This window comes from Carettochelys insculpta, chromosome 5 (assembly GCF_033958435.1).
Source record: "Carettochelys insculpta isolate YL-2023 chromosome 5, ASM3395843v1, whole genome shotgun sequence".
NCBI lineage: Eukaryota > Metazoa > Chordata > Testudines > Carettochelyidae > Carettochelys > Carettochelys insculpta.
Genome location: NC_134141.1, coordinates 25,084,738 through 25,108,797, shown reverse-complemented (window position 1 = coordinate 25,108,797; position 24,060 = coordinate 25,084,738). Strand labels below are relative to the sequence as shown.

The 24,060-nt window shown below is 47.0% G+C and overlaps 1 protein-coding gene across 4 annotated transcripts in view; it reads left to right on the top strand.

Moving 5' to 3' along the window:
• Positions 1-2,124: 2,124 nt before the first annotated feature.
• The window catches only part of SMC5 (structural maintenance of chromosomes 5), a 114,392-nt gene continuing 92,456 nt past the window's right edge, over positions 2,125-24,060 (top strand). For 3 of the 4 annotated variants that reach the window (XM_074994779.1, XM_074994777.1, XM_074994776.1), the window contains exons 1-3: positions 2,125-2,389; positions 7,457-7,598; positions 21,435-21,487. In XM_074994779.1, the coding sequence (XP_074850880.1) occupies positions 2,208-2,389; positions 7,457-7,598; positions 21,435-21,487 (377 nt within the window). In that variant the 5' untranslated portion in view covers positions 2,125-2,207. Of the gene's footprint in view, positions 2,390-3,762; positions 3,858-7,456; positions 7,599-21,434; positions 21,488-24,060 lie in introns of all 4 variants that reach the window. The other variant, XM_074994778.1, reaches the window with a different exon arrangement.

Below are 24,060 nucleotides of genomic sequence, written 5' to 3'. Positions count from 1 at the left end.
AATTTTTTATTCTTGCAGCCCCTCTAGTCTCCCAGAGAATTTAATAATCACAGTCATCATCTTGATCTGACGGATGGAACTATATTCCTACTGCTATACACTTATTAGTCAACATGGAATTTATATTCCTAGTGATTCTAGCACAATTTAACTCATTTCAGATTTTTACTATATATGCCTATTGTTTTCCTTCACATGTAATGTCTCTTCCCCCTGTTGCAACCTAATCTGTCATTCTTAGATATTGTATACAGTACACTCCAGTTACATGGCAGTTGTGATCTTGCAATCCCAGCGTAACTCAAATTTTTGTGCAATTTGGGCAGGGCATGAACCAGGCTGCTGCCTAGTTCCTGGCTTCCTTGCTTCTTGCGGGAACCAGAAAACTGACCAGCCCACCAGAGTTGACCAGCTTCCTGGCTCCCAGAGTGGCAGGGAGCCAGGAACCAGGGAGCAACCTGGTTTCCATCTCCCTGTGGGACCCAGTTAGTTTCCTGGCTGCTTCTCCCTGCCTTCATCCAGTGGCACGGCTGTCATCATGACAGCCACACTACTGGAGGAGAACAGGGAGAAGGCTTTAACCTGCTTAGCTGCCTGCAACTGCGAGCAGCTAGGCACGCTTGAAACCCCCTCTTCCCCTTCTTCTCCCCGCTGTGCAGCTGTCAGCCTGAGAGTCCTGTTGCTAGAGGAAAGCAGGGGGAAGTGGGCACAGAGCAGCTTCAATTGTACTTAAAGCAAGTTACATGCAACTTGAAGCTGTGTATTTTGTGGGTTTACTGTACTGGGAAATTACCATTCTCATAGATGATCAAAACTCCACTAAGTTTCTGTGCCATCATTTATATGAATAACCTCACTTTATACCAGATACTCTAGTTCACCCATTCTAGTATTTAGAAGTCTAACATGTTTAAGCAAGAACTTACAAAACTGTCCACAGGTGCCAGTGCCCTGACTGTAACCGGCCCCCTCCACCAAAGCAGTACTAGACAAGCAGCTGAGCAGTCTGCTTAAGGCCTGCCCTGGCCCGAGGGGAATATATGTAAGGGAAGGGATAGCTCACCAATTTAGGTATTGGTTAGCTAAACCCAGGGTTGTGAGCTCAGTCCCTGAAGGGGCCATTTAGGGATCTAGGACAAATACGTTTAAGAAAGAAAAAACTGCCAGGAATGGTGCTTGGTCCTGCCAAGAGTGCAGGGGTCTGGACTCAATGACCTCTCAAGGTCCTTTCCAGCTCTATGAGCTGTGTGTATACCTACATGCAATGTGTATATCACCCAGGTGTGCAGCTCCTGCAAGAGCTGGCTGAGGTGTGGTATAAGCCAGCCGGGAACTATTTCAATAGCAGGCAGGGAGGCTGGGTTGCAACAGTCCAGTATCCGTAAAAAAACTGAAGCTACGCTCACCCTTTGTTGTGGCACGTTGTACAGCAGAGAGCACCTGACCCGGCTGTGATCACCACATTAATACTGAAACCCAGTAACAGAGATGAACCTAGGCAGCCCCAGCTCGCCTCATGTCAGCCTCAGCTATGGTGGGGCGAACAGCCTAAAGGACGGAGCCTGGGGCGCTCAGCTCCGCCATGGAAAGTCCGCCTCGCACTCCAGAAAATAGCTTCCAGGGTGGGGTAGGAGTCTTCGGAGAACTACGCCTCCCAGCATGCAATGCTTCGTCAGTCATAGGGTACGCGTGAGCCCGCTTGCCGCGATGCATCCTGGGCGCTGTAGTCGCTAATGGCGGTAACTGCGGGAAACGAGGCGAACGAAGGCAGAAACCCAGTGTCGGGGACGGACAAGGGGGAAATAACTCGCTGTCTTTCCACTTGGTGCAAATTAGGCGCGCAATCCCAACCCCCACAGATCACCATGTAAAATCCTAATGGAGAAGCCCTATTGGAAAACCCCCAACACCCAATGAAACACCCAGAAATGCGTGCACGTGGCCGGTTTCTCTTATTGGTCTCGCGAGAGACGTTCGCTAACGGACCCTTTACTGAACTGAAAGCAGCCAATTAGCCCTACCCTTCCACCTATCAACCAATGAGGCTGCATATTACAGCCTGTTAGCCAATAGACTCTGCCTGTCCCCTTCCAGGTATGCTGTCTACCAATGGGAATAGGGCGCGCGGGTCGGGCTCCTTTTCATCTTAGCGGCACGCGACGAAAGCGGCCGGTGGTAGGCGGTGCCTCAGCTTGGTGCGACTGAAGATGGCGGCCCCGGGCAAACGGAAACTCGGGGCCATCGCTAGCGGGCAGAGCGATAGCGGCGCCGGCTGCAGTAAGAGGAGCTCGGGAGCTGCCAGGCCGGAAGGAAGCGGCCGTGGGCAGTCGCAGTCGCCGTCGCCCTTCGTGGAGGGCTCCATTGTCAGGGTCAAGATGGAGAACTTCCTGTGAGTGTGGCGCCCCCTGCTGTCGGGGCGGGCTGAGGGGTGGCGGCGGCGGCGGCGGCGGCCTGGTCTGCGTCTCCTGACGAGGGTGCTGCTGGTTCGGGCTCTGCCGCGCTCTCTGCGGGAGGGGTGTTTGGCGGTCGGCGGAGGACTGAGTCGTCAGAGGATCACGCCGCGTTCCCCCTTGCCCAGGGCTGGGTTGGAAACACGAGCGTGGGCTCTGAAGGGGCTGGCGTGCTCTTGCACTTGCCCCCTAGTAGGGGAAGGAGCCAGGCTTTGCAGTGGGAACCTGGGGCTGCCGCCCCCCCCCCCCCAGCCGACGTGGTAGAACTTGCTGGTCAGCGTGGCCCCGTCACCATTCCTGCTTCCCAAATGGTCCTGTGTGGACACAGCAGACTCATTGGGATGTTCCCTGGGGTGCTGATCAGGCCACAGATGCCCACCGTCAGTCTCTTGGAGTCCCCACCACCCCGTCTTGCTGAACTAGATCTTCTGGTCTCCCCCAGCCAAGGCACAGCGTTTGGGTTATGACTCTCTTTGCAGAGCATTGCAGACACTGATCAGCCATGTGTGAAGCCAGTAGACCCAGGTTGCTGGCACCAGGGATTGAAACTGTCACCATAAGGGCTGAAGCCCTGTGCTGTACCATAGGAGCCAAAGCTTAGCTGGCTCTTAGCCTAGGCTGTAGACCAGAGACTGCACTCTCTCTAGAACTTTTTCTCAGTGCCTCTGGGGTTATTTAGACATGTGGAAAGGTGCAATTTTAGTGCATAGCACTCAGGAAATCAGTCCCTAAAGGAGTCAAAACCCCAAATTGTTTCTGTGAAAGATTTGCACGGGGAGGGCTCATTGGATAAACCCCCTTTTGTCGGTGAAAGCAACATGTGCACAGTGGTAGCCATCCTCAGGTAATAATGACTTTATACTGTGCTTGGTTATAAACAGAAGAGTTGGATTTAAGTGGTTATGAGTAAAAACAGGCAGATCAGCATGAATTACCAAATTAAAACAAAAAACAGAGCTATTTCTAGTCCATTAAAACTCTAATTACTTGTGAGTTCTTACCTTAAATAGCTGTTTTTATATTGGGTTATAGTGTCAGGTGCAAAACAGTGTTCCCTCTAATTTTTTTTTCCATCCACAGATGGAATAAATTTTGTTATGTGTGCCAAGGGATGTGTAGATGTATGCTACCAATAGGAACATATACCACCCACTGTTGGTGGCTGTGGGCACTCTGCTAATCGGCTGGGTGGCACCTGAATTCCTCCAGGTCAGCTGCCCAAGCACTCAGCTTATAGGGAATGCTGGTCAGAAATGATCTTATCCTGACCTGGGTCTGCAGTTCACTGTGAAGCTCTTTTCTTTCTCTTTAGGGTGTGTCAGGCAATTTCCAAGGCAGGCTAAAGACAAAGGAGCTGACAAAGGAGATTCCTAATGCTTTAAAAAAAAAAAAAATCTCTCCCCCTGGGTAAGAATCCTTTGTTTTTAACAAAATGAATTCCGAAATGGAGGCCTATACCGGGTGTCATGGTCATATATCTTTCATGACCAATTACCTCCCAGATCTACAGGCCAAATAAAGCCATTTACAAGCCATCAGGCTGATTGGCCAGTTGTTAGGGTTGGGACAGCAGTGATGGTCCACATAAACACATTTAAAACTATAAACAGAAATATACTCATTTTTAACTTTACGTGTGTAAGTGATACATACAAAATACGATATACAGCTTCAGCCGCTTATAGGAAAATGATAGGCTACAAGAGGCATTTTGTCCAAAGCATCAGAGTTATGTATATTCATATACATAACCTATTTTCCACAAAACATGGTGGCTGGAGGGCGGGTGGTGTCTGTCGCAGTGTGTGTGGACTGCCTTGTTAGATAGGACAGTGTGTGTATCACTGGCTGTATACTCAAAGTATGTCTTTGCTATGCCGGGGAGCATCTCAGCAGGTCATACATACATCAATACATACACAGAGCTGAAAGGGACCTTGAGAGCTCATTGAGTCCAGTCCCCTGCATTCACAGGAAGACCTAGCCCTGACTGTTTGTTTTTTTTTAAGGGGGGGGGGGGGGAAAGCTAACCTGCCCAGACCCTTGGAAGTCTCCTCAAGGATTGAGCTCAAAATACTGGGTTTATAAGGCCATTGCTCTAACTACTGTCAATTTATTGCATCGTTGAAGATACAATAAATTGATCTTTGAATGCCCTCCTGTTGATGCTGGTACTCCAGGAAAACAAAAAGAGTAGGCAGCACTGACAGGAGAGGAGCCCCCCGACCTTACTGTGTAAAAGATACTGCGGTAGGTATGTTGACTATACCTACCAATTTGACAGTCGACCAACGGTAAAAGTAAGGCCTCTGTTTTGGACAACACCTTTCACATACAGCTTGGGCAAGGAGCCGCATACTGGCCACCATCCCACACCCATGCCTCTGGAGAAAGATGGTTCTAGCCTTATGGCTGGGGACAGAAACCTGGATTCTTCCTGAGTCTACAGACAAATTAGGAAACAACTGCTTTTGGTATTGTGAACTATTTATCACAGTCGGTTAAGACTGACATGTAAAGTATTGTAATTTAAGCATCAGCATGAAGTATTTATTGATCATTTCAAAAAGAAATATTTATCTTATGTGTCTGCCACACAACCTGTTTTACACTCTTCTTGAGATGCCAAAGACCCCAACAGCTGAATCCTTTAGGCGAGGTCAACTTTCCAGACTTTAGTCAGTTTAACACCTGCTCCGTGTAGATTTTGCATGCCACTTGGTGACGAAATTATACTGGTATAATCCCCCTATGTATACAGTGCTGTGCTGATGGGACAGCTTCTTGTTCCCGCATGGCTACTGCCTCTCAGGGAGGTGGATTCACTGCAAAAAACTCTACCAACAGTGTAGCAGCACCTTCGCTAAAATGCTACAGTGCTGCAGCTGTGACACTGTCCATGAGAACAAGCCCTTATTTCAATCCTTGAGTTCTTCTCTGTGTGTTTGTCATTCAAATCTCTTTGGCATTCAGATAATTCAAAATAAATGGAAAATAGAATATATTGAGTTTAATATAAAAATAAATGGCATAGGAGGTACAATATGGATTGTATTAATTTTAATTATTTGTAGTGAATTAGTGCCTTAGTACTCCTTTGTGCCAGGCTCTGTACAAACTCATAACAAAAGGACTACCCCTGCCCCAGAATTAAAATTCTCAAATTTTTGTAACAAAATAAATTTATCTCAAAAACTTCCGTCTACTGGCAGGAGTAGCACAGAAGCCAGGATCTACGTTGCAGATTTTAGATCTGCCTTGCTGTGGTATTACATAGGCCTTTAGTACAGGTAATGCCTTCTAAGATCTGCAACTGCTCTTTCTCTCCTCTCTCTCTGAGGTCACTCGATAATGAGTAGGGCATCTTCATGTCACCCTCCTATGTGTGAGTCCGTTGATGGCTTACCAGCCTGATTCTGGAGCTGCTGGTCTTATCACAGAAGGAGCAGGTGTTGGTAGTTGTTGCGGGGCACAGAGCATTTTTTTTGCTGCTCTTCTCTGCCTCTCCTCTCCTGCACTGTGGCAGGACATCTGAAATTGTGCTACTACCTCACAGATTACTGCTCTTCATTGGGGATGATCCTGGGCAAGGTTCTCCCAAGTGTCAACACTAATGTTGCACTTTTTCATGTGTGCCTTCAGTATGTCCTTATGTCGGTTCCTCTGGCCTCCAACACTCCTCCGTCCTTCATTTTTATTGATGAATGATAAGGGCTTCAAAGCTGTTCAGGTTTGACTCTTCCAGGGTGCTAGTGTTCGTGTACCTATCCTCCCAAGAGAGATTTAGGATTCTCCTGAGGCAGCATTGATGATATTGTTGAAGTGCCTTCAAATGATGCTTGTATATTGTGTAGGTTTTACATGTGTACAGTAGTGTTGGAACGACCACTGCACACTATACAAGCTACTTTGTCTTGTCATAGATGGCCCAGTTCTTGAAGACCCTTTGTCTCAGGTGGGCGAAAGCAGAGCTTTGCGCAGCTCAGGCAATTCTGGATTCCCATGTCAATGTTGACGTTAGTGGAAGGATGACCAGGTATGGAAAATGCTCCATCTTTTCCAGCAGTTCTCCGTTAAGTTCAGTAGAAGGTACCTGAGATTGTCCCGTTGGCAGGAGTTGGTGGAGCACATTGGTCTTTTTGACAGTCATCATAAGGCCAAAATTCTTATATGCTTTGGTGAAGGCACTTAAGATGGCCTGGCTACTGGAGAAAGAGCAGCAATCGTTGTCATCCACATACTGGAGCTCCATGGTTGAGGTTATGGAGGTCCTGCTTTTAGACTTCCATCTCCTAAGATTGAAAAGCTTCCAATTCATTCTATAGATAATCTTCATACCTTCTGGAATCTTGTCATCAGTGAGGTGTAGGATATAGCAACGAAGGTGCAGAACAGTGCTGGGGCAATGATGCAGCCTTTTTTGTTTCCCATTTTAACCTCAAAGGGGTTGCTTTGGGATCCATTGTTGCTCAAAACTGTGGTAGTCATGTTGTCATGAAGCAACAACTACAGGAGACAGCGCTCTGCCTATCTTGAGTCAAATCTGACAGAAACAATTATTTGGACAAAAAGTATTCAAATCAGCTTTGTGAAATTCAACTTTTCTATTTTCTCTGAGTGACGGACTTTCTTTATTTGCCTGGAAGGCAAAATAGTAAGAATGAAACCTTATCCCCATTGATTTCAAGGCGGGTGATGCAGTTGATTCAGTAGAGCCAGGATTTTGCCCTAAGCCTTTATTCTCCCAAAGATACCCATGTCCTGCAACTGGTAAATTTTAATTACACTGCATTACATGATATGGGATTAATTTTTTTTGCCATGTGTTGAGCTTTTCTAGAAAACAATGCTTAGAAAGGCTTAGTTTTTATCTATGGTGGTATTAGAAGTGTTGCTTTAACATATTAAAAAATGTCAGACTGGACCTGAGACAACTGTTTTGTATAAAATTGATCCCCCCCCCCAGTTGATATCACTCTCTAACTTAAAATAATGGTTTCTTTCAGAACATATGATGATTGTGAAGTGTCTCCAGGGCCCCATTTAAACATGATAGTAGGAGCCAATGGAACTGGAAAGTCAAGCATTGTGTGTGCCATCTGTCTTGGATTGGCAGGAAAACCTTCATTCATAGGGCGTGCAGACAAGGTGAGCTGAAATTTGTAAGATCTAGATGTTTAATATAATCACTTAAGACCCAGTCCAACAAGAATTAGTGTGATTCCTTCTGTTTTGTGAACTCTAGGTGGGTACCTCAACAGTCCAATCTGCTGCATAAACAAAATCTCTCTGAAAAGTCCACCTCTCCTGTCATTCTGCCAAGATATCTGCAGCTGCAGTGTTAATCTGCTTATCAGCCTGGCTGAGTTCTTGTGTTCATTCTGGAAGTACTTGGTTGATATTGGGATCAACTTAAAATTTTCCAGCAAACACAGAAATCCAAAGAAATCAAAGCATGCTCTGTCTTTTGTGCAAGGCAGGAAAGACTTTAGGTTGCAACTGGCCAGTGGGAGCTGCCTGGCCCCAGCTTGTGGTTCAGGCAGCAAGCAATGCTGGCCCCACCTCTTTGGGGCTTGCAGAGTGCAGAGCGCATGGGCCCTGCAGCTTGCCTCTTTGAGTTGTGTGTGGGGGCATGGAGCACTATGTAAACATCTCCCCGCAAGAGCCTTCACTAGGCACCCCAGCTCCTCCCTTCCCCCAACCTCTGCTCTCCTTCTTCCATCCCTACCCCATGTCACAACCCAAACCTTCTGCACCCATTTTTAAACCCATACCCACTCTCAGACCTTGAACCTCAATCCTCTGACCCGATCACAACCACCTTGTACAGCCCTCTTTCAGGTCAGAGTCCTCTGCTACACTCACACCCCTTCCTGATCTCTGCACCCCAATCTGCAGCTCCCAGTCATAGCCCCTACCCCTTTACCCAAACTGCCTCTCACACCCTGCACCCCTTCTTGGCCTTCAGTCCCCTACCTTCAGCTCACTTCTGCACCCAACCTCCATCCCAGACCTTGCACAGCCTCCAGTAATATCATGGAAGAGTGTGGCCCTTGACCACTTACCAATTCTTGGAGTGGTACATAAATTATTGCCCACCCCTATTTTACAGAGTGAGTTAGATTGGTTTGGGGTAAGAGCACAAAATCATAGAGTTCACAATCCTAAGGAAGGGTAGAACAGAACACAGCAAAATAGAGATAATGGATTTCAGGAGGGCAGATTCTGGTAAACTCAGAGAGCTGGTAGGTGAGGTCCCATGGGAAGCAAAACTGAGGGGAAAAACAGCTGAGGAGAGTTGGCAGTTTTTCAAAGGGACATTATTAAGGGCCCAAAAGCAAGCTATCCTGCTGTGTAGGAAAGATAGAAAATATGGAAAAAGACCTCCTTGGCTTAACCAGGAGATCTTGCATGATCTCAAAATAAAAAAAGGAATTGTATAAAAAATGGAAACAAGGAAAAATTACAAAGGATGAATATAAGTAAACAACACAAGAAAGCAGGAGAAAGGATTAGAAAGACTGAGGCACAAAATGAGCTCAAACTAGCTACAGGCATAAAGGGAAACAAGAAGGCTTTTTATAAATACATTAGAAACAAGAGGAAGACCAGGGACAGAGTGGGGCCATTGCTCAGTGAGGAGGGAGAAACAGTAACGGGGAACTTGGAAATGGCAGAGATGCTCAATGACTTCTTTGTTTCGGTCTTCACTGAGAAGTCTGATGAAAGAGTGCCCAACATAGTGAATGCTAGTGGGAAAGGGGTAGGGTTAGAAGTTGAAATAAAAAAAGAACAAGGTAAAAATCCCTTAGGAAAATTAGATGTCTGCAAGTCACCAGGGCCTGATGAAATGCACCCTAGTATGCTCAAGGAGCTGACAGAGGAGGTATCTGAGCCTTTATCTATCATCTTTGGAAAATCATGGGAGACAGGAGAGATTCCAGAAGACTGGAAAAGGGCAAATATAGTGTCCATCTATAAAAAGGGGAATAAGAATAACCCAGGAAACTACAGGCCAGTCAGCTTAACTTCAGTGCCAGGAAAGATAATGGAGCAGGTAATTAAAGAAATCATCTGCAAGCACTTGGAAGGTGGTAAGGTAATAGGAAACAGCCAGCATGGGTTTGTAAAGAATAAATCTTGTCAAACTAATCTGATAGCTTTATTTGATAGGATAATGAGCCTTGTGGATAGGGGAGAAGCGGTAGATTTGGTATACCTAGACTTTAGTAAAGCATTTGATATGGTCTCTCATGATAGTCTTATCAAAAAACTAGGCAAATACAATTTAGATGAGGCTACTATAAGGTGGGTGCATAACCGGCTGGATAACCATACCCAGAGAGTAGTTCTTAATGGTTCTCAATCCTGCTGGAAAAGTATAAAAAGTGGGGTTCTGCAGGGGTCTGTGTTAGGACCGGTTCTGTTCAATGTCTTCATCAATGATTTAGATATTGGCATAGAAAGTACGCTTATTAAGTTTGCAGATGATACCAAGTTGGGAGGGGTTGCGACTACTTTGGGGGATAGGGTCATAATTCAAAAGGATCTGGATAAATTGGAGAAATGATCCGAGGTAAGCAGGATGAAGTTTAATAAGGACAAATGCAAAGTGTTCCACTTAGGAAGGAACAATCAGTTTCACACATACAGAATGGGGAGAGACTGTCTAGGAATGACTACAGCAGAAAGGGATCTGGGGATTATAGTGGACCACAAGCTAAATATGAGTCAACAGTGTGATGCTGTTGCAAAAAAAAGCAAACATGATTCTGGGATGCATTAACAGGTGTGTTGTGAACAAGACGTGAGAAGTCCTTCTTCCGCTCTACTCTGCGCTGGTTAGGCCTCAGCTGGAGTATTGTGTCCAGTTCTGGGCACCACACTTCAAAAAAGATGTGAAGAAACTAGAGCAGGTCCAGAGAAGAGCAACAAGAATGATGTAAAAGAATAAACGCACACAAATCAGATATCAGAAATGGCAATATACAAAAACCCGTAGGAGAGTACTTCAATCTCCCAGGCCACACAGTAGCAGACTTAAAAGTAGCTATCCTACAGCAAAGAAATTTCAGGACCAAACTCCAAAGAGAAATTTCTGAGCTGCAATTCATCTGCAAATTTGACGTCCTCAGCTCAGGCTTAAACAAAGACTGCGAATGGCTGGCTAAATACAGAAGCAGCTTCCCCTCCCTTGGTGTTCACACCTCCAGATCAACTGCTGGTAGTAAGCCTCAACCTTGCTGGCTGAGCTAACCTTGTTGTCCCCACCCTTGCTCTGGCTTATTTATACCTGGCCCTGCACATTTCCAAGACCAGCATCTGATGAAGTGAGTCTGTACTCACGAAAGCTCATGCTCAAAACTTTTCTGTTAGTCTGTAAGGTGCCACAGGACCCTTCATTGCTGTTACAGATCCAGACTAATACGGCTACCCCTCCGAAGAATGATTAAGGTCTAGAGAACGTGACCTATGAAAAAAGGTTGAAAGAATTGGGCTTGTTTAGTTTGGAAAAGAGAAGATTGAGGGGAGACGTGATAGCGGTTTTCAGGTATCTAAAAAGGAAGTCATAAGGAGGAAGGAGGATAGCACAAGAGGCAATGGGCTTAAACAGCAGCAAGGGAGGTTTAGGTTGGACATTAGGAAAAAGTTCCTAACTGTCGGGGCGGCCAAACAGTGGAATAAATTGCCAAGGGAGGTTGTGGAATCTCCATCGCTGGAGATATTTAAGAACAGGTTAGATAGACATCTGTCAGAGATAGTTTAGATAGTACTTGGTCCTGCCATTGGGGGAGGGGGCTGGACTCTGGCCTCTCGAGGTCCCTTCCAGTCCTAGTGTTCTATGATTCTATATATGGGATTGAAGTACATTCACAGCATTATGGGCAATATGACCACCCTTACTCCAGCATAAGAGTGCCTTGTTTCTGTTTATCTGAATTCACTTTAGATAAATGTTTAACTTTCTTCTTCAAGTGTCCCCGTGGGTGCTCTGCATTAGGTGTTGGGCTTGCCCGGCGCCGCAGATCGGATCTTCCAAGCAGTTTCTGCCAGACCGCGCATGCGCCGGTGCGCGCCGCTCCCTTGCGCGCTCCTGGCTACGTGCGCAATCCGGTCCCCGCCAGTTCCTCTTAACCGCCGTCGGCTGCAGACGGAATCCAACTAGGCTACGGCCAAGTTAGTGTATTCAATGGTTTTTAGTTGTTTTCTTTAAAAGTTTTCAAGTTCTTAGGCTATTGTTAAGTTAGCCAGTTGTTATTTTCCAAAAAAACCAAAACCAAACAAGAAACAACAAGCGGGATGGCATTCAGTCCAGTCCTAGTAACAAGCGGAGCACCGGAGGCCAGGAGCCTAGGGCCATTAGCCTTCCTGCCGCGGCAGGCTATCGGAGAGGGGGAAAACAGCACAGAGAAGGTGCTAAGTACCCCATTAACAACTAAAAGACTCACCAACAATGTCCTCTTCAGGATTCAAGAAATGTGAGTCTTGCCGAGAGGCAATGCCAGCGTCTGATTGGCACAGTCCCTGTATAAGGTGCCTTGGGGAGTCCCATGTCAGGCAGAAATGCTCCTTCTGTGCAAAATTAACAGCCAGAGCAAGGAAGGACAGGGAGATGCGGCTTAAAATGCTGCTATTCGACAAGGCCCTGCAGTCAAACGTGCCGGAGCGGCCGCAGCAGGAGGGACCCTCCGGGGCCCATAAAAGGAAAGCTGCCTCCCTCACCCCATCAGCGCAAAAATGGAGGAAAGTCTCCCCAACCCGATTCCTGCCGGCAGCAACAGCGAGCGGGATGGGCGGAGCGCACAGCCCCCAGCCGCAGCAACAGCTGATCGGCGGCGGCATGGAGAGCCACGTGGAGGCGGCTCAGCCTCCGATGATCAAACAGCCGCCCCGCACCGCAGGCAGGGCGGTGGCTAAACAAGCGCCGGTACCGGCGGCACCGCAGGCAGCGGCACCGACCCCTGGGGAACCGGCGGTGCAGAGCGCGCAGGCACGCAGCCTGCAGGCACCGGAGGACACCGCCCATGCGGCACCACCCATGAGCGTGCCGAGCGCGGCGCGGACGGGGCCGAGATCCCCTGCATGTCAGGGGGCGGAGCCACCCCCTCAAGGGAGGGGGAAGGCTGCACAGAAAACAAGGCACCGCAGCCCCTCTCCAGACAGGGCTGCAGAGTTGTTTTCTCTTAGCCCTCCGCTCATGCTGCAGACTCCAACTAGAAGGCAGGGGTCCCCCCCTAGCCTACCCAGAGCCCCCGTCTCCATTTTTACAACCAGCCTCGCCCTGGCTGGGACCACCTTCACCCTTCTTGGGGTTTGAGCCGCTGGAGTACTATCACAAATCGCTCTCTCCAGTGTCCCAGGTCTCTCGATGATCTCGCTCCCCCAGACGCAGGGGGTATGCACCAAGGGAGTGGTCCAGGTCACCTTCCCAAGAACAGTGCCCATGCTGCCATGGTCGTCCCTATCACGCGGGGCATAGACACCACCGGCAGTCTACTAGGGAAAGATCCCCACAGATGGTCCCATATCCCCGAGGGCAATCACGAACGGGGACAGAGACTCAAGTATCTCAGGGGGAACTGGTTATGGAACCCCGAGATTTTCCCTTGCCAGCTTCCAGCGAGCGGATGTACCATCACCAACAGGAACCGGAAGGGTCCAGAGAGGCGTATCCTAGTGGTTCCTCGCTCTCCTCCCCGGACGAGGCTACGGCCCCGGGGGACGTCCATCCTCCGGATGACCTTAAACAGTTTCAAGAGCTGTTTAAAAGGGTGGCCTTCATGCAAGGCATTCAGACAGCAGAGGTGCAAGAGAAACACCATAAGCTCCTCAAAAATCTGAGACCTCCGGCCTCCTCCAAAATAGCAATACCACTTGACGAAGCAATCTTGGAGTCCGCCACTATGATATGGCAGACCCCTGCGACTATCCCGCCTGTCCACAAGAGAGCGGAAAGAAATACTTCGTGCCGGCGAAGGGCATGGAGTTCCTGTTCAGCCACCCACAACCAAATTCCTTGGTGGTAGAGTCGTCGCAACAAAGATCAAAGACATCTCAATTCAAGTCAGGGGGAACAGACAAAGATGCCAAGAAGCTAGAGCTGTTCGGCAGAAAGGTCTACTCCTCCTCCACACTACTGTTGCGAATGGCAAATTACGCAGCGCATCTAGCAAACCACAATTTCGACAACTACACTAGGTTAACCTCCCTCATGGACTCGCTTCCAGAGGACAAGAAACCGGTGCTCAAGGCCATCGTGCAAGAAGGCTACGCGGCCTCGAGGACGGGAGTTCAGATCGCCTTGGATGTTGCGGACACAGGAGCACACTCCACAGCTACGGCAGTGGTGATGCGAAGGGAGTCCTGGCTTCAGACCTCGGGTATACCGAGGGATCTGCAGGCAAAGATCGTCGATCTTCCCTTCGACTTGCAGAAGCTGTTGGCTGAATCAACTGACTCGGTCCTTCATTCCAGTAAAGATTCAAGAGCCACCCTTAGGACCCTGGGGATTTACACCCCTCCATACAGAAAGAAAAAGTACTACCCTCAACAAAGACGGTACCAGTACCAGCAACAGCGCCCCCAGTACCACAGGGGTTACGAGCAAGGGCGACATCAACAGCACCAGCAGTACAGAACTCCCAGGCGACGTTCACAACAGAGCCGTGCGTCCTCGGGGCAGTGCCAAAGGCCACAAGTTTGACACACAGATCCAGGGCTGCGCCATCACTACCATTGCACAATGTCATCCGAAGCTGTTACTCCACCATCGCCTCCGACCATTCTACGACCAGTGGCAAAGGATCACCACAGACAAATGGGTGCTGGAGATCATAGCCACGGGGTACGCCATCCCCTTTCAGTCGCTCCCACCGCCACGACCTCCACCCAGGCCCCACCTCCAGGAGGCCACCCACGTAGCGAGGCTCAAGCAGGAGGTAGACCATCTCATGCTCATAGGGGCAGTGGAAAGAGTGCCGGAGCAACTGCAAGGGAAAGGGTTCTACTCGAGGTACTTCCTCACAGAGAAGAAGACAGGAGGCTGGAGGCCCATCTTAGATCTTCGAGGCCTCAACCGGTACCTGCGCAAGCAACGCTTTCGGATGATCGCAATCGCCTCCATCCTTACGGCACTAGACGATGGAGATTGGTTCGCAGCCCTCGACTTACAAGACGCGTATTTTCACATAACTATCCATCCGGCTCACCGACGATTCCTCCGGTTTATGGTAGGCAAAGAACATTTTCAATACAAAGTCCTACCGTTTGGCCTCTCCTCGGCCCCCAGAGTCTTCACCAAGAGCTTGGCAGTGGTGTCAGCCTACCTGCACAGATGGGGGTATTTATATTCCCGTATCTGGACGACTGCCTACTCAAAGGGGCCTCGAAGGAGGAGGTACTACACATGATATGTGTCACAGCAGGCACGTTCTCTTCGCTCGGCCTGGTTATCAATCTGGCAAAATCAAAGATAGACCCCACACAGGACATAGAGTTCATAGGGGCACGCATAAATTCTATTACAGCGAGAGTGTATCTACCAGAGACACGCTTTCGGGCCATCAGCTCCCTCGTGCAAGTCATCACCTTCAGCCCTACGGTGCCGGTTCTGACGTGCTTACAGCTGCTGGGCCACATGGCAGCAGCGACGTTCGTAGTACAGAACGCCAGGTTACACATGCGCAGCATGCAACACTGGCTGGCGAGCATATACAAACCGGCAGCACACACCGTTCACAGGGTGGTGTCGCCCACAACAGAGGTGCGCAAATCCCTGCAATGGTGGGTAAACCCCAAAAACTTGCTAACAGGGGTACCCTTCCACCAACCACAAATATCGGTTTTTCTTACTACAGATGCCTCCCACATAGGGTGGGGAGCACACATCGGCGAAGAGGTGACGCAAGGGCTGTGGTCCTCCACGGAGCAGTCACTGCACGTAAATATACTGGAGCTCAGAGCAGTGTTCAACGCCTGCAGACACTTTCGAGACCATATACAAGGCGAAGTAGTCGGGATCAGTACAGACAACACCTCCACCATGTTTTATATAAATCAGCAAGGAGGAGCTCGGTCCCGTGCCTTATGTGCGGAAGCAGTCCGGTTATGGAACTGGTGCATCGCCAACAATATAATCTTGAAAGCCTCGTACTTACCAGGCGCTCACAATGTGAAGGCAGACCAGCTGAGCAGGCGTTTCGCACTCACACACGAGTGGCAGATCCGTCCTGATCTGCTACGACCGATTTTTCACGCATGGGGTTTTCCCCAGATAGACCTGTTTGCCACTCAACACAACAAGAAGTGCCCACGATTCTGCTCCAGGGCAGGACTGGGACGGGGGTCCCTGGGGGACGCATTCATGATCTCCTGGAGGGGCCCCCTGCTTTACGCTTTTCCTCCCACAGTGCTGATCCACAAAGTCTTGCAGAAAGCCAGGAGGGAAGGAGCCCGAATGATCCTGATAGTGCCAACGTGGGATCGACAGCAATGGTTCCCCCTACTCCTGCGCATGTCGGACCGTCCACCGATGCCCCTTCCGGTGGCGCGGGATCTGCTCACACAAGCCCAGGGGTCCATAGTGCATCCGCACCCCCAAGGCCTGCGAGTACAAGCGTGGCTAATCCATGGCTCAGCTCCCCAGAGAGCACATGTACGGAGGAAGTGCAACAAGTCCTAGAAAGCAGCAGGAGGACTTCCACCAGGAAGACCTACAAGCAGAAATGGACTCGCTTCACGGCATGGTGCTCTACCAAACAGCTAGCCTCCCTTTCGGCGCCTATACCTGTAATATTAGAGTATTTACTGGACCTCAAGAGAGAAGGACTCTCACTATCCTCGTTAAAGGTCCACCTTGCCGCCATTTCGGCGTTCAGACACGAAGAGGAAGGGCACACGGTGTTTGCCCATCCCATGGTTACCAGGTTCCTCAAAGGGTTGGTAAACCTATACCCCCCCTTGGAAACCGCTTCCACCTTCGTGGAACTTGGACCTCGTGCTTAATGCGCTAACGGGACCACCGTTTGAGCCTTTGGCCACGGCTTCCCTCCGCCTCCTTACAATAAAGACGACCTTTCTTCTCGCAATCACGTCAGCTCGCAGGGTGAGCGAGCTTGCGGCAGTTATGGCAACGCCACCCTGCACTGTTTTTTCCAAGGAGGCGGTAACCATACGGCTGCATCCAGCCTTTGTTCCTAAAGTTTCTTCTGAGTTTCACATTAATGAACCTATTGTTTTACCCTCGTTTTATCCAAAGCCTCATAACTCTAACAAAGAGGCGCGCCTACACCTCCTGGACGTGAGGAGGGCGCTAGCCTTCTATATAGACAGGACCAAGTCCTTCCGGAAAACGGATAGACTCCTAGTCTCTCTCGCTCCCAAATCAAAAGGAGAAGGTCTCTCTTCGCAGAGAATCTCGAAGCACATCGTATCCTGCATAAAAATGTGCTACGAACTCAAAGAGACTCCTTTACTGGCCATGCCCAGGGCTCACTCCACTAGGGCGGTGGCGGCATCAACAGCCTTTTTCAAGGGCGTTGCGCTAAAAGACATTTGCAGAGCGGCGACTTGGTCATCCTGTGACACCTTCGCCAAACATTACGCCCTTCACAGGGTATTCCAAGAGGATACCCATCTCTCGACAGCGGTCCTCTCGGGGACAAGCTGCACATAATCCGATTACCCACCTCCTATCTTGGGTTACTGCTGGGTAGTCACCTAACGTGTAGCACCCACGGGGACACTCGAAGAAGAAAGAAAGGTTACTCACCATAGTAATGATGGTTCTTCGAGATGTGTCCCCGTGGGTGCTCCACTACCCGCCCATCCTCCCCGCTTCGGATCTCTGTTTAGTGTTTTGCAGGAGCATCCGAGGCGGTTGGTCAAGGAACTGGCGGGGACCGGATCGCGCACGTGGCCAGGAGTGTGCAAGGGAGCGGCGCGCACTGGCGCATGCGTGGTCTGGCAGAAACTGCTTGAAAGATCCGATCTGCGGCGCCGGGCGAGCCCGACACCTAATGTGGAGCACCCACGGGGACACATCTCGAAGAACCACCGTTACTACGGTGAATAACCTTTCTTACCAGGAACAAATTACTTGTATTCAGGAATAAGAATGTCAGCATACAGGATTAATTGGAGCAACTGCGTGTGTAGAGAATCGCTGAATGTAATTGCTTGAATGGCCTTTGCACGTCGTGATTATATTTTATAGTCACATTACAGTCATGGTATCGATATGCTCAAATGAGCTCCGACTGCTTGGCTTCATCATTGTTCCATCATTGGAGCTGCACTGTGGGCTCATTTACACTTGCCCCCAACTTTGAAGGGGGCATGGTAATCAGGGCCATGGGAGATTACTAATGAAGTGCTGCAGTGAATACACAGTACGTCATTAGTCTAATTTTCCCGTGCGGCAACCTCGGAGTGTCACCTTGCATGTAGCTGTGGGCACTTCGAAGTGCCCGTACTACTTTGAAGTCCCTTTACTCAAAAGTTTGATGCTTTTGAAGTTGCTGTGGGGGAAAATTAGTCTAATGAAGTGCTGCATATTCACTGCAGCACTTCATTAGTGATCTCCCATGGCCCTGATGACCATGCCCCTTCGAAGCTGGGGGCAACTATAGACCCAGCCTGTCAGTATATCTTATGAATGTGACTGTGTAGAATCCAACCTGAAGAATTCTGATTATAGAAGAATAAACTTTCACATTTTCTTTTTTAATACTATGCTTATAAAAATGTAGTCTATTTATGGTATGTTAAAAGTAGACCTCTGGACTAGGAAGTAAGATTTTTCTAGTTTATGTATTTGTTGGGTTGACATTTTTATCTGTGCATTTTCAGGGGTATATTTCAGGAAGGATTGAATTTTAAATCAAGGTGATTTAACTCTCCAAGAAAAAAGCATTGATTTAAATCAAGTTTCCCTCTGATACTACTTCACATATTTCTTAAACTGTGGTGCAGGTCTGACCACTAAAACATGTTAATTTCCAGTTGTTGTTTTCTTCAGTTCTTCTCATTCTGTTTTCAGTTAATCCCTTTTTGAGCAAATATGCAGTCCTGATTCCAAATGACCAGAAAAGCTAAGACAGACTGTGATTAGCGGTGCACTTAATTTTGGAGTAAGCCCCATTGAGCTCACTGGAACTTCTGTGTTTTTTGAGAAAATGAGAATGGAATGGGGTTCTGTTAGGAAAGCTGAGTTATGCTGAAGTAAAAAGGGGACTGGATATGCGGCATCACCTTTATGGCCTGTAGCCATGATGTTTGAAAAAAGGGTCATGTATTTATTATGTTATATACAATAAAATGACAGCCAGTGGCAACTGGCAACTCTAGATTTCTCTTATTGAATCTTTCTTTATTGTATACTTTGGGTGACTGGTTAATAGACTCCAAGGGCTTGCGTACACTACCTTCCTACTTCGGAGGGAGGATGGTAAGCAGGGTATTGGGAGATTATTAATGAAGTGCTGCACTGCATATGCAGCACTTCATTAAGCTAATTCTCCCCCGCGGCAACTTCGAAATGTTTAACTCCGAAGTGCCGGCTCGCATGTAGCCACGTCTAACCCACCGGTACTTTGAAGTTCCTGGGCTCTAGTGTTGCTCCAATGCACACACTAATTTACTTCACATCTGGGAGTATGCAGCTCTAGGGCACAGCACCCAGAAAACCAACAGGGATCAAAACTCCCAATAAAATCCATCCACCATGTCTTTGTAGAAGTTTGGCACAAAGGTGCATCGCATAAAAGCTCCCTTTATTAATGAAATGGAGATTGCAGTGGTGGGCCCCTCCAGGTTATAATTGCTTACACTGGGCTTGATCTTAAAGAAAAAGTTCTTATTAAGCATAAATTGAAGGATTTATGTGGTTATAAGTGAAAACAGATCAAAATTAAGTTACTAAAATGCGAGGAAAACTCATAAGTAGTTCTAACTTCCTTAACAGACTTTCCCCACCAAGGACTGTCCCCCACTTCCCATAAAGCATTGCCTAATGCAGTAGTCTGAGAGTTAACCTTTTCCATGAAGACAGAGGCAAAGCACTGAGTACTTCAGGTTTTTGCCGCATCATCTGTCACAAATATATCTCCTTCATCCAGTAAGGGTCCTACATCCTTCCTGATCACCCTCTTATTGTTGACTTACTTGTAGAAATGTTTCTTGTTACCGTTCACATTCCTTGCTAGCTGCAGTTCCAGTTTGGCTTTTGCCTTCCTGATTATGCCCCTGCATTCTTGAGCAATGTACTTATACTCTTCCTTAGTCATCCATCAAAGTTTCCACTTCTTATACCCCATCCTTTTTGAGTTTAAGCTGGCCAAGGATTTACTTGGTAAGACAAGCTGGTTGGCTACCATACTAGCTTTTCTTACTGCACATCAGGATGATTTGCTCCTATGCCTTCAATAAGGCTTCTTTAAAACACTGCAGATTCTCCTGGGCTCCTTTCCCTTTCATATTAGCTTCCCAGGGGATCCTATCCATCAGTTCTCTGAGGAAGTAAGTCTGTTCTTCTGACATCCAGGGTGTGTATTTAACTTCTCATCTATCTTTCTTTTTGTCAGGATCCTGAAATTTACTATCTCATGATTCCTGCAGCCCAGGGTGCTTCTCACTTCCACTTCTCCTAGTCCCTCCTCGTTTTGTGATCAAGTCAAGCTGCACATAGCTCCTGGTTGGTTCCTTCGGTACTTGTACCAGGAAGTTATCCCCAACATTCTCCAAAAACTTCCTGGATTTCATAGTTCTGTATTTCTTGTTAGGGTGTTTTTATGCAGGTTCCAAAGCAGGCTGAAGACAAAGACCTGGCAGATGACCATTGCGTAAATAGACTGCTTCATAAGATGGGACACCTTTGTTGTACAACTAACGATCCCAAGTAAAGACACTGGATCAAAATGGCTTTCAGTACCAGATGGTATGGTCACATGTCTGTCTTGTACCAACCATCCTTTAAACTTACAAGACAAACGAGGGTGTTTACAAGTTAAGTTGATCACCCTGTCTTCAGAATGGTCCTCCGTAGCATATTTAAAACTCTAAACAGGCATACACCCCATATTTCTAACTTTGCATACAACTATGATGCATGCACAAAAGTAGACTATAGAGAGCCAGCAGATCATAACAATAACGTTGATAGCTTACATGAAGTATTTTGTCTGAGCTATGCATATTCATATTCATAAGTCAGTTTTCATAAAACATGGGGTGGGATCCATCACAGTTAAGCTAGACATTGAGCTGCAGCCATTAATTCATTTTGAGACTGCAAATATAGGCACAGCATGTTTGTGATGAGATTTAATTGTAAGTCTTATTTTTAAATGAGAAAATATTTTTTTAAAGATTTTTTTAATCATTGCTTTTATCTATCCTGTTATATTTCAAGTTCTTTTAGTGATAATGGATGGATTATATGGTTGTCAGGAATTGTTCCAGACTCTTCCTTCCTGTTTCCGAGGGTTCAATTTTTGTAAAAAATAGATGGAGTTGGGACCAAATCTCTTCATCACATTTATTTTGTATTTTCTAGCAGTAGGCAGTATGGCTTTGTATGAAGTTCTTTCTTCTGTGTAACTTGATTCAAGGACTTGTGTAATATAAGTCATCAGTCTTGGAGCATATCATGAAGTACATTAAAAGGTGTAGCAGTTTTTAGACAAAAAAGAGCTGGTCTTTCTCTTCCCTTTTTAGAACAAAATGAAGTGTTGAAATAGGTAGAAGTTTTGAATAAAATTGTATCTTTATAATGGGCTTTCTCTAAATATTGTTCAGGCATAGTGCTTATTGTAAATTCATGTGGGAATTGTGTGCATAGCAGCATTTTAAATTGGTACTTGTTATTTGCAGGTCTGTTCCAAATCAGTCATTACAGTCTTATATCTGTTTTTTTAAAATATATTTTAATATCTTGTGTATCTAGTGTGCTAAAATACTGGTTCCCATAACTTTTTTGCTCTGCAGGTTGGTCTGTATGTAAAGCGAGGGTGCTCCAAAGGCTTGGTTGAAATTGAACTGTAAGTACTAAAACCTTTTTGCTCACTTTACTTTGTTTGTTTTAATAAACAGATTTGTAAAAAGTTTTGTATCAGCATTATTAATTCATTGGTGATCCATGGCGTGAGTATTTTATTTAAGCACAGCCTTGGTGTAATCAATTTTAAAGTGTCAACTGCTTTGTAAGAAATGAGCTGTTAAGTTGCTAACAATTTCTCATTGTGCTGCAGCATGCCTAGTCTTGAGGGAGGCTCCCAACATATAGAACAGGAAAGAAAAATGATCTATAGAAAGCAGGTGCCTTGACTTAATCATCTTAGATATATTGATGTATTCAATAGTGTTAAGTAGTGTTTTATTTAAACCCTTATAATCACTAATGTAGCTCGTAATTATATCGCAATTGTATATTTAATACAGCTAAAATGAAAACTCTCCTGGAACACTTTTCCAACTTTAAATTGAAACATAACTTTGCATGGTACTTGGTTGGGTCCTTGTCCCAAAGAACTTAGACTGTCCGAAACAAACATAAAACACAACAAATAGAAAAATAAGGAGGAAGGAGAGGCGGGATAAAATAATAAATAACATTTCCTATAGACTAAAAGAACATAGCGGCTGGCTTCAACCCTGGGTGGGACATTTGGACGAAACTGACTTATTGTAAACAGAGATCTTTGAAACCAAGTACAGAAAGTGATATTGGAAGCTGATTAACTGGTATTGTTCCCTTGATAGCTCAGTGGTTTGAGCATTGGCCTGCTAAACCTGGGATTGTGAGTTCAATCCTTGAGGAGGCCGTTTAGGCATTGGGGCAAGTAGATGTCAGGGATGGTGCTTGGTCTTGCCAAGAGGGCATGGGACTGAGCTAGATGACCTTGTGAGGGCCAGTGCTCTAACAGAGTTTAAAGTAGAGCTTGATAAATTTTTCGAAGTTAGGTCCATAAATGGCAATTAGCCAAGGGTAAAGTATGGTGCCCCTAGCCTTTAGTCAAAGGCTGGAGACAGATGGCAGGAGACAAATGGCTTGATCATTGTCTTCAGTTCACGCCCTCTGCGGCACCTGGCACTGACCACTGTCGGCAGGCAGGATACTGGGCTGGATGGACCTTTGGTCTGACCCAGTATGGCCGTTCTTATGTAAAAGTATTGGTTGGGTAGCAAAGAAATGCCAAGGTAATAGCTGAGATTACCTGTGGGAGCAGGGTGAAAGAGGCTATCCAGGATCTTGGAGAAAACAGCAAATCTTTGTAGGAGATGTGGTTTTAGGACAAGGAGTAACTGACCTGCCAGCATCTCCATGGCTTGGTGTTGGGTCAGAATCTACAGAGCTCGAGAAATAAAAATAAAATATGGTATAATTGCTTCCCCAGCTGAAGATAAGGTTTTGTTGTCTCCTTTAAATCAAAGGAGAGAGAATGTAATCAGAGGAATAGTCTGAGGGGTAGCCATGTTACTCTGGAGCTTCACAAATAACAAGCAGCCCTGTGGCATCTTAAAGATTAACAAATGGAAGATGAAAAAAGTAAGTTCAGTTTTGCCCACAAAAGCTCATGATGTAATACATTTGTTAGTTTCCAGGGTGCCACAGAACTGCTTGTTGTTTGTAATGTGGGAAATTGTAGCTAATGAAAGGGAACCTTTTTTTTTTTTTTTTTCCTTCTTTTCAGACTGGAAATAGAGTAACAACTATCATCCCAATAATGATTCCATGATGATCTGTAGGATAATAGAATAGTATAATAACAACAACTGCATTATCAGAAGGGAGGTGCGGGGAGCTGTTAAAGATGGTCCAATAGTCTTCCACCTGAACAGTGTCATACTGGACACCACCTTAGGTCAGGGGTCTGCAACCCAAATAGCTAGAAGAGCCATTTTTTCAAATTCAGTGATGAAATCAATACGTCAGGAGCTGCAATGCATGTGCATATGAGAGAGAGTTGTTAATAAATAATGTCAGACCATTCTTTCTGTCATCCCTGTTTTAAGAACAGCTCACACACAGATTGTACTGGTTAGAAAGTTATGTTACCCCCACCTCCAGGCTTTACCTGCCTCAGCCCACAAATCCGCACCCCTATCCTGCAAGCCTGCCTCCCATTCCCAGGCTTAACAGGTTTAACCTTTCTCAGCCTCCAAATCCACTCCCCATCTCTAGGCTTTACTTGCCTCAGCTCTCATATCTGCCCTTGCCCCCAGCACCAGGATTAACCTGCCTCAGCCGATGCGCTCCTCCAGCTACGTGTGCTGCCACACTCCTCCGGGGTTGCTGCCTCCCCCACACCCTGCTGCTCCTCCCACCCACCTCATTGGGGCTACGGAAGTCCAGCAGGGGTAGACTTGGCCGCCTGTCTCCCCAGCTCTCCTGCTCACTTCCCTCACCCGCAGTGGGCAGCTCCCTGCCCTGGTGTGGATGAAATAGTGGAACTAAATTTAATTGGTTTAACAGCCTGATCCCTCCAGCCACTCTGCAAGCTGTTTTAAACCAATTAAATTTAGTCCCATTATTTCAGCTGAGGTAAGGCAGGGAGCACAAGAGAAGTAAGCGGTGGCAATGTCTGGAGCCGCAAGTGACTCCTTAAACAGC